The following is a 10869-nucleotide window of genomic DNA, read 5'->3' on the forward strand; positions in this document are numbered from 1 at the left end:
ACAGTCTTCTAAAGTAAGTATAATTAGAATACATTAAAACCTCCTTGAAAAGACTATGAAATAGATCAAAGGGACATGGCCACATTAAGCAGAAATGCAAAGCTGTGGCTTCAGGTGTTCAGAAGCTTCACAGAGCACCCCAAGTTTCCCCATGGACATTATGTCCTTATTTGTACCTCAACAGTAGAGCTTGGACAGGAGCTGAAAAAGGGGTAAGAAAGGCTGAAAACAAAAATACCAAGTTCCTTTTATTTCCATATTCCACAGTATGCAGTTACAATGCTCTCGTTACACAGCCATGACCTCTTGTAATTTCTGGTTCTCTTTTTATTCAAATACAGACAGTAACGGGAAAGCCAGGCAGGTTTTCCTCAGGACAGAAGCCTGAACCTCTTACACAGTCAACAGGAATACAAAATCCTTTTTCGTTAAGCTTCACAGTTTATTCATGGCAAAGTGTCATCTCACTGGACCACGTTACTGTGATGAATGTTTCTGAGCAGAGGTACAGCAGTTGGACAGTACAGAAGTGTCGGAAGAAAAACTCCCCTCATGGAGATGGTAAACATACAGCTGGCTGTAAGACAACGCCTCACCGTGCTGGATAACCCTCTTCAAGGAATAACCTGGAATGGGTCTCACCAACACAGCTTTACTCAGCCTTCTGTCTAACAGAAACGTGCTCAGTCAAGACGCTGATGTACAGCTTCAACCAAGCATATGTGACACCCAGAGCACAGTAAACAGAGGTCAACAACAGAGGGACAAAAGGAAGCTGCAGCTTCCAGGAGGTCAGGGGAAATATAATTTCACAGAAGATTTCCAAAGGCACCAGTTGGACGAGGTAGATTGTTTCAAGCCAGTTAAGGAGAGGCCTCTCTCTCCTGTCAGAGAGAATTAAAGAAAAAGATGTTAAAATACGTGTTGTTACTAAAAATAACTTTTAAACCTTCGGTTTTCAGGAGGAAAACCCACGATAACACACAGTACAGTCAATTCCCTTATCGTGTGGTTTTTACACAGTTTCAAAAGGCCTTTGTTGAGCACAAATCAATCTAAGTGGAGATCACATCACACCAAAGGACAATTAAACAGATCTCCTGTACTTCATACGTGGGTTTGTTCCACTCAAGTTCTTCTGCACCCAAGGACTAGAAATGTCAGGTTTATCCTAACCACTGCCCCCTCCCCACAAACTTTGTGTAGGAAATCAAAGTTCATCTCTTTGAATGGACACTGCTAGTAGGGTTTTGACTACTTGTAGTCAACAGGCTACATTCATATTCTGATTTTAACAAAGTTATGAACAATACATTTGCAGAAGCTTGAGCTCTACACAAGTTAAACACCTACAGAGGAGTTAGGGCACTTAAGGAATGATCTGAGTCCAGAACACTATAGGGGACAAAGAAGTCTGGCTGAAAGGGGATGACCTACAAAAAGCAGGTGACTGATGTAGTAAATACAGGCTTATAGCAAAAAGATCCTTCATTACAGCTTGGCTTTGCCATAAAAAGTTTGGGAAATAGGACATGGAGACTACAGGATTTATAATAAGCATTGTCTTTAGTTGAGCGGGATCAACTGCCTTAAATACAGTAGATTTACACCCTTCTGAGACTAACTGGACAGTTGTCACAGTTCAAACAGAACAAGGATGTCCTAAAAATAATCCTATCTTAAGCCCTCCTTCCTGAGAACGGAGACATCACATTAACACAGAAAACTGATGCTAAAACATGAAGCTGAAGGGCTGTTTGTCTCTTATGAGAGAACAGTTCCCAGTGACAGAGGTGGTTTCATTCTTGACTTCAGGAACAAAATTGTTTCATTACCTGAATAGAGATTTCAGCGAAGAGAAGCTATAAACTGTGAACAGCAGCATAAGCAGTATTTTGATTGGAAGTTCTGAAACGTAAGGAACACAATAGACAATTAAAATCAGTTACAACAAACATTTACCATTTAAGTTACAGCAACCTTAAGTGCTAGCATTCAAGCTTGTATTGTCCAATTTAATTATTTTCTCCAAACCAAACAAAATTATTTATAGGACTTGCATTTATATATAGAATATATATTTAGGACACAAAAGAATTAGCATATGTATTTACTAAACAAAATGCCAAGCATTCCAACACACACAGGATACGGAGTGAACACTATTACAATACACAACAGCACTGCTAATAAGATTTTTCTATTCAAAAGTGATCAGAAATTACTAGGAAGCTTAAAACACGTGAACAACAGGAAAATCTAGTTTTAAGTTACACACTATAAAGGAGTTAGTTAACAGAGAACATAAAGGAAGTTTCTGAAGTCTAAAGGCAGCAGCTCATCTACTGCAAATAAATGACATTATTTGACAAGGAGAGCACCTGGATTTGAGCTCTACCAGAAGTATGCCAATCATTACGCAAGTGGTTGTCTGTTTATTTCATTTAAACCTTAACACATCAGACCTTTGATTAATCAAAGGCAAGAGGAAGAAGGAACAGCACTCATGCACACACACACAAGAAAATCTATCCCTACACAACTGACTTAATTGATGCTACTGCAGGAATTTTAATTTATTTGATAGCACTAAGCAGCAGTCAGCTGGAAGAGTTGGCTGGAAAACAGCCTGCCAGATCTGTAGTCTCAAGTTGTCTTTATCATGTCTTGCTTCACGTGGTTATCTTGCTTTCCCCATGGCAGGGGAAAGCTTCTAGAACTGTGGCAGAGTGAGGGTAACAAATACTGACAATTACAATTCCCCATCTCTATTTCAGTTTGAATTTGATGATTCTTCCACTGTGTTTTTTTTTTTTTAAAACCACGATTTCATTAGTTGGAGAGCCGTATTTACAAAACCAGGCTCACATACATGTACATGTATAGCATCTTGCAACTTCCAAATTATCACATGAAATAATCCAAAGCCATTATCTGCTCTTCAGCAACCAGAAACGTGAGAGCACAGAAAGAAGACACTTTACCTGGTGCTGTGAACAGCAATGGAAAGAGGGAGAAATGCCCTGTGGTCGTCAGGATCAAGTAGATGCCAGCATCCTTTGCTCTCTGAACAGACAACAAGCTAAAAAATTACAAGAACTTATGTTAACCAGTTTTCTTTTAGCAAAGAAACTTTGTTTCAGCAAGAACACTATGCAAGTCACAAAGGAGATGAAAAACAGGTGATATGGAGTTATATAGGACCCCGGTCCTTCCAAATCCTGGACCTGTGATGGCTTGGTAGCAGGAGATTCCACCTGACTTCTTAAAAACACAGGAGAAAAATCAACCAATAAACCCTCTCCCAGAAAACCACACGCTCACTGAAAGTTCCAAGATTTTCTAAAAATGCTATTTTTTCCCCCTCTACAAATGGTCTTTTTCCTTTGCCATCTGCCTGGCAACGCTGTCATCCCTGCTTCCTTCTCCTTCCCTTTGTTCTTCCAGTGTTAATTCCCTCCTATGACTGGCACCCCAGTCTGGGGTTTTATGTTGGTGGTTACAGTAGCCCTATTCAGTAGTTCACATGCAGGAACTATCCGAAACTGTGACAATAAACTAAGTGTTAGCAATCTTGCTTTTAATCATAGTCACAAGTATCATTTATGTTTCCTTGACAAGTGTCTGAGCGTCCATTCTTCTCTATCACCAGTGCTGCAGAGCGACTGTGTACAGTTACAAGTGATGCAGCACATGATCAGGATTATTTTCCAGTTGTACCCACATTCACGTATCATCAGAACAAGTCCCGGGTTAGGATTTTAGTCACTCAATTCAGACTTCATTTGCCAAACTTGAGCACTAGGTGAAGCCAGGAGCTTGGGGCAGTGGCTGAATTACATGATTCTTAAGGTCCCTTCCACCTAAAGTGTTCTGATTTTATGATTTTTATCAAGCTTGCCCTCAAGCTGTCAGTATGGAAAGGAGGCTTTAAGGGGAAGCTCAACAAATTCTTTTAAGAGCTCTGGGGTACCCACAGCCAGAAGTCTGAACCCCTTTCTTTTATGAGCTTTTTTATTATCAAAAATCATGTCTGAATCCAAAACACAGATTTCCTGTTACACTACACATCTTAATAGCACTCAGCACTGGAAGACCTGTTTTATTGTGTCAGAAATTAATGCACTTGGAACACTTTAAAACTACAGCTTAAGGCATTCTATATAAACACGTTTATTTTATGAAATATACCGAAAACCAAGCGATCCTTTTTTGAGGATTCTTCAGCAAGCAGCTGCAGGTTCAGCTTGGCCAACTACCACACGTGGGATTCACTCACCTTAGAGGCAGAATAGCGAGGAGGATTGCTTTTTCATGCACGTGCCACCCAAACATGAAGGAGCTCAATGCACAAAGAACAAGGCACTGGAGAAAGCCTCTGGGCCCTTGAGGTTTAAACCAAAGACAGAAAACAGAGGGCTAGAAACAACAGGCAAAAACAGGACTTCAGTCAAGTTTTGCAATCCTGAATGCAAGCCATTGTCCAAAGAGCTTTTCAATGTTAAACAACTGTGCTCCAAATAGATATTAAATAAAAATAAAATATTTTTGGATACACAACTGTATCCAAAAAGATTAACCCCATATTTATCATAATTTTCTTTTTTTTTTTTTTTTTTTTTTTTTTAAGAAAAGGTATCTTTTGACCTGGGATTGAAATTTGTACAAAGGACATGCTAATCAGATTGAAAGCTGCTGGGGACAAAAGAAAAGTTTCCCAAACCACAATTTGTTCTTACCAATATAGATACGAAAGTACAGATCAGCGTTGCCAGCGGGGTCACAGAAGGAAGGACAGTGTGCTGGAATTCTTGAACCAGCCCTCCTGTCATTGAGGCTTTAGGGATTTTGGTGGGATCAAGGAAGTTGTACTTTAAGCCTGAAAAAAGAAGATTAAAGACGTACAAACTTAAATATTACTAAAATACAGTAGCTGTCAAACCGAACTGTTCTGTAGAACAGAACTGAAGTATATGGTTGAGATTTTTCTGTTTTAAAATATAAGAGAGGTAAGACTGATTTCTGACCTACCACTGGGAGCTTGTCACCCACTGAATTAGGTAGATAATTGGCTGATTTACTGGAAGTATAATTCACTACCTGTATTTCAAATGGGGAAGCCTAAAATCCAGAGAGCTCTACCTGCAAATGAGCACCAAACCACAAGTTGTGCATACTGTACCAACAACTGTGAGTGCTTTGTCCACGGCGTTGTACAAAGCCCAGAAGTTAGGGGCCCAGTAAGCATGGCAGAGGCCTCGCTTGAAAGGAAAGAGCCGTGAAATGACCTGAGGCAGCTGGCCCTACAGGAAAGAATGAAAAAAAAAAAAACAACAGTCTCTTTAGATGAGATATGGTTTATAGTTTCGTAACATAGCTTTCTAGCTGTTCAGGTGAATAACAAGTGGAGAAGGGGTCATTACCAAGACTATGAAGGGGCCCAACGAAAGAGCTGAAACAAGACAAACAATCAATGCCAGAAGAATTACGTGAAGAAAGCTGAAACTCCTCCACTTCAGGGATCCATCTGTAAAAAGAAAACAGATTATCAATGCAGTTACTGCACATGCAAGTGGACAGGCAAAGCAATCCACTGGTAGTGGGGAACGCTAGCACTCATCTAGAACCACAAAGTCCTTCATCTCAAAATATTCAATTGTTTCCTTTAGCAGGTGGTTTTTAGGTAACTTAAGGTAAGCATCAAAGCCAATTTTGCCCATTAAATATCTACATGGAACTGCCCAGCTTGACAAAACCAAAGAAGTAAGGCTGACCCAGACAGAAAATAAACTAATTTCATATTAACATAATATTTTCATACAGGTAAGAGTATGGGTATTTATTTTATTCTGAATTTAAGTAGAGAGGGAAAGTACAACTTGAGATTGCCCCACTTCTTTTGAGTTAAGTTTTGAGTTAAGTTTGTGTTCTTCATTAGCCTATGCCCATTTACTTTTTCTACTTGGCAGCTCTTGCATTATACAATCTTCTGTTATTTTCCCTTTTAAAGGGAAAAGGAGAACTCCTTTTAAAGGGACTTCTTTGTTCACATGAAAAATAAATACATTTTTCAGTGCTGAAAAGTGGACAGAAGCCTGAAAGATGGATGTTGGAATAGCCATCTAATTATTTCTTACTCAGAGTAATTCTTATTGCTTCAAACTGCCATCTGCAGTTAGTTCATGTTGCATTTGCTTAATAGAGAACTACCTAGAAACAGGAATTTTTGACACACGAATATATTTAAAAGATCTTTAAAAGACCTTTCCAAGTATACTCCCTGAGATAGATTTTCATCTGACCAACAGCCATTCTGATCTAATGGTACCTGCATGTCTTGTGTCTTCCCCACACCCCATTAAACACAATTCCTCAAAAAGCAAGCGAGGAAAACCTCATCTTACCTGCATTATTTGCAGTAAAACAATAGGATCGCAGCAAATAAATGCCATATGCTGGGGCCACATACACGTAGATGTGTTTGAAATGCAGAAGAATGGCAAAAAGTAGAGCGCCCTCCAAATGTCTTTTCTAAAATAAAAAAAAAAAAAATCCAAGATTTTCTACTTGTTCTTCCTTTTTTTGCTGACTTGGAAGGAGGTAAGATGGCAGCAAACCATGTCACTTTGCTCAGGTGTAACACAGGATTTAGCTTTCTCACAGGGAACTGAAATGCTGCAGCATCAATAAGGAACTGTGGTTACATTCAGGTTCTCTTTCCCCCAGACTCAATAACTGAACAGCCAAATTAGGACACACCAACTGTGAGCCACTCCCATTAGCTTCAGCAGCAGCCGCCCAAGGAAATGAAATGATGTTCCTAAAATGTGTAAACAAATAAAGAGGAAAGTTTACCTGACATAGTCGAGCAACAGAAAGAAGCATCAGGCCAAACAGAAAGCCATTGTACTGAAAGTGAATATCTGAACTTGAGTCAAGAAAGGAATAATGATATAATCAAATTAAAATAGAACTTAAGGCAAGAAATTAACCTTAAATTCACTCCTTGTAGACACAAAGTCATTAATCTTACCTCTAAGTACACCAATTACAGACACTACTAACCCTGGAGTATTACCATGATGAAATGAAGCTCAGCAGTCTGGCTACATACCTATCATGAAGCTTACAAGACAAAATAAAAGGTTAATCATCCACTTTTTGAATTTTTAAATCCCAGTTTCTGCCTCACATTGGTTTATGGATGGAGACAGTAGCCCTCACTTATCACCTACCACCTGTAAGCAATCAACTTTGACAAAGACAGGGAAACACAGAATGAGTCCATTCTATTAAGAACCACTGTATTTCCCCATTCCCTCCTCAACAAAATCAACACACATTGTCAAAACTGACTGACAATAATTGGACCTCCCAGAATTATTTTTATGTCCTTTTTAAAGAAAATTTGCTAATTCTCACACAGTGTTACCATTTAAATACATCCCAAACATAAAGCAATTGTAAGATTTTCCTTTATGTGGGATAAACCTAGAACTGCACCCAGGAAAAAGAAGCTCTCTGCTAAGACTTCTGTAGGAAGGTGGAGGAGCAGCCAGCAGGAACAGGCATCTTGCATCCAGACTGGTCCTTCAGCAGCTCTGGCAAATCAGACCAAAACCTGATCATTTTCCACTTTGACAAATAATAATTGCCAAGAAAACATGATGAAGTTATTTAACTAGAACACAAACAGCAGTGTTCCTTGCTGTGACAGTAAAAATAAAACCCAAGGGTTTGTACCACACGCTGTAACAGGTTGAAAACCCCACAAACAACTGGTTTGAAAGGATACGATCCACAATTAACAGCCCAAAGTTCCACAAGAGCAGAACAGCAAGAATAAACGTTGGTTTTTCCAAAATATCCTTTGCAGCTCGCTTCCCATTTACACATCGGCAGCATCTGAACAACAGCAGAAGAAACATTAAGTCTTAATTGAAATAATTAATGAAACCACATTGCTTTTAAAAGTTGAGACGTGCACTTAACCTGAGGATATCACATGGCTGGAAGACAATGACAGAGTTCCTGCTAAACTCATCAAGAGAATAGAATGTCATGGATAAAGTTCAGCAGAAAAAAAAGAACTTAAAATACCAGTAGCCATAACACTTTCCACATGCTAAGGTTTGTTAATTAACTTGGTCTCGGTCACATCTCCTCTTCAATTTTAACACTAGTTTTTACTGCCTATTTGCTGTCAGCTTCTTATCAAAGACCAGAGTATTGCTACATCTGGAGACAGCACACTGGGTTGTATTTAAAGTCCCCAGCTGGGGCATTAACCTCTTTCTGGCTTTCCCCCAGTACCGTGAGCTACATGCTTACTGGCTAAGAACATCCTATAACTTCAGTGTGAAGCCATTTGGTTCATACGCTGAAGACCAGATTAAAAATTTGTGGGTGATGTGTTTTATTGCTACGAGCAGCATCATTCTTCCCCCTCAGAAAGCTGGGGCACCCTAAAAGCACAGAATCTTAATAATGCTAAGTTAAACTTGAAACAATTTATCATCAAGAACATCAAAAACACTGGAGTGACTTAGCATATCTGAGATCATACTTAAAATTTCATCACAGGTTTCTTATACACTTCTATTCTAGAAGGACAGAGTGATAACAAAATAGACAAAAACACTTGGGCTCACCCAAACTGACCCAGAGCTCCTACAAAACGTACCCATCACAGAAAACAAATACCCAGAGTGTGAAATGGCAGCTGATGCCTGAATACGTAGAAATTTGATCACATCTATAGCAGTAACATCTCCAAGGGAAACAAAACATTATCTTGCATTTAGCAGCATGTTCGATAGTTGTCCCTTGAGTAGGTTAAAGCACCTTTGATGATTCCATGCGTCTACAAGCTTAATTGTACAAATAATTTTGACATTACTCTAGAAGTTAGAATACTGAACCCACTGTCCCTACAATCAGAACATTAAGACTTACTCATGAACTGCATAGATGAAAAGAATATCCGTAAAGATGACAGAAAATCTTTGGAAGAAGATGGTTGCGTGACTGCTGTAATTCAGATTTTCAATGACCAACATCTTGGGGTCGAAGTACTTGGCAATATGTGAGAGTGCGTACTCAAACCAAGCAAAAAAAGGCGGATAATCCAGGGTCCATTCTGAAGTTGCCTGAAGATAGAATGAGAATAAATAATTTAACACAACCTGTGCTGTTTGCAGTCCTCATATCTAGTTCATGACATCAAATCAATTGACATTTTATCTCTATCTTATCTTTTGTCTGCATGAAAGAAACCACCAGCACAATCAGTCTTCTTGGACTCAAAATTATTTTTTATACATCTAATAACCCCTTTTCAATCCAATAGTTTTATTTAAGCTTTTCTTAAAAGGACAGTTGTTATGCCCTGACCAATGATTAATCTTTTACATTATTAGATCAGCCTGTTGGAAAGTTCTGACCCACACACATCATTTATCACACATCATTTATCTCTGGATGCACAGTTCCCAAATTATTATGTGGAGTCCTAGAGACTGATCTTTATCCCAGAACTCTAGGAAATATCTTGAGATAGTGAGCCTACACAACTGGGTTTTAATCTATCATCAAGCTGAAGGTGATCCATCCAGGTTAAAATCAATGCATGCTAGTAGAATACCAGCAGAGCATCATAACTTTAATATACAAATTAACTTCATAATGCACAAACCCCTTTACAAGATTTGTTTTTATTGCAATAACTATGAATTATTAATGACAACAGCGAAGACAGCAACAACGCAAGACCACACAGCTTATTCTTGTGTTAGGCAGCCTTTCTAATATTAATCGCCTTTCCCAGTTTGCCTTCATAAGTACAAGCAGCTGTCCCAAACAAATCTTTTTTTTTTTTTTTTAAAGTGTTATATTGGACCAATTAATTGGGATTGATATGCTTCTGTAGCACTGCTATCCAGCTGCCAGCCATCAGTATCCCTGGCACGTATGTTCTGCAAATAAAGTTTTTTTTTCCTCTAGCACTGAGAGAGGCTGGCACAACCAATACATCTATAACTTATACACAACTAATAAAAGAACATGAAACCCTTCCCCCCTAAAGAAACTTACTTCATAGTACCACTGAGAGAGAGGTAAGTTGTGCGTGATGGCGAGCCAATTCCTGTGCACTTCAAAATCTGTGGAATGACTGCAAAAGGTTTACGTTAAGTCAGACGCATCTACCTGAAGGAGAAACATTACTGAATACAAGGCCAGAGGTAGATAAATAGGGAGCCTACACCACCCAGCTCCCAGACTCTGACAAATAATTGCCCAAATAATTTGGGCAGTAACAAAGATGCTGCACAAACTTCATACCCAGGACACTGATAGATATAGGACAAGGTATACTGTAGGTATAATATAGGTATATTTTGGTCAGGAACGACTTATAGCTCAGCCTTTTCTTACAATTAATGCTAAAATTCCTGGGGTTACTGACTTTTTAAAAGCAATTTAAAGTTTCTGAGGAAAAAGCTGCATTTTCCCCCCTATTAATTAAAAAGCGCGCCTGTTTCAGCATATTAAAGCCCCCGAACAACAGCCAGGTTGGCTGTAAACACCTTTAAACCCAAACTTAATCCCCTTTTACACCGCCCAGAGGATGAGGAGGCGGCACCCCAGGGCCAGCAATACCTGAGGGGAACAACCACCCCCGGGGCCGTCCCCACACCGAACAGATCCCCGAACCCGAGCAGGGGCAGAGCCAGCAGCCCCCCATCCCTATCCCTGTCCCTTTCTTTCTTACTACGTGGGGATGAGGAGACACTTGAGGAAAGAGACGCCGAGCGCCAGAGCGCCGAACCAGCTCCTCCCGCCCGCCGCCATTATGGACCCGCCGCCATT

At 39.6% G+C, this 10869-nt stretch overlaps 1 protein-coding gene across 1 annotated transcript; it reads right to left on the reverse strand.

The window, feature by feature from the left end:
• Positions 1 to 198: 198 nt before the first annotated feature.
• On the reverse strand, positions 199 to 10854 carry ALG8 (ALG8 alpha-1,3-glucosyltransferase). Its single transcript, XM_082757937.1, has 13 exons — positions 10772 to 10854; positions 10093 to 10171; positions 8956 to 9149; positions 7796 to 7905; positions 6856 to 6923; positions 6405 to 6531; positions 5424 to 5527; positions 5183 to 5303; positions 4740 to 4879; positions 4280 to 4419; positions 2985 to 3082; positions 1836 to 1908; positions 199 to 884 (listed from the first exon to the last, which is right to left on the reverse strand). The coding sequence occupies exons 1-13, from the start codon at positions 10849 to 10851 to the stop codon at positions 653 to 655; spliced, it is 1566 nt and encodes a 521-aa protein (XP_082614063.1). The 5' UTR covers positions 10852 to 10854; the 3' UTR covers positions 199 to 652.
• Positions 10855 to 10869: the final 15 nt, after the last annotated feature.

The sequence above is a fragment of the Aythya marila genome (genome assembly GCF_965140915.1).
Source record: "Aythya marila genome assembly, chromosome: 1".
NCBI classification, from domain to species: Eukaryota; Metazoa; Chordata; class Aves; order Anseriformes; family Anatidae; genus Aythya; species Aythya marila.

Coding starts and splice junctions, on each gene's coding strand:
- ALG8 (XM_082757937.1), bottom strand. CDS start 10,851: ATGGCGGCGGGCGGGAGGAGCTGGTTCGGCGCTCTGGCGCTCGGCGTC. Junction 10,172..10,771: donor TGTCTCCTCATCCCCACGTA/GTAAGAAAGAAA, acceptor AACCTTTTGCAG/TCATTCCACAGATTTTGAAG. Junction 1,909..2,984: donor ATTGCTGTTCACAGCACCAG/GTAAAGTGTCTT, acceptor CTTACGTTTCAG/AACTTCCAATCAAAATACTG.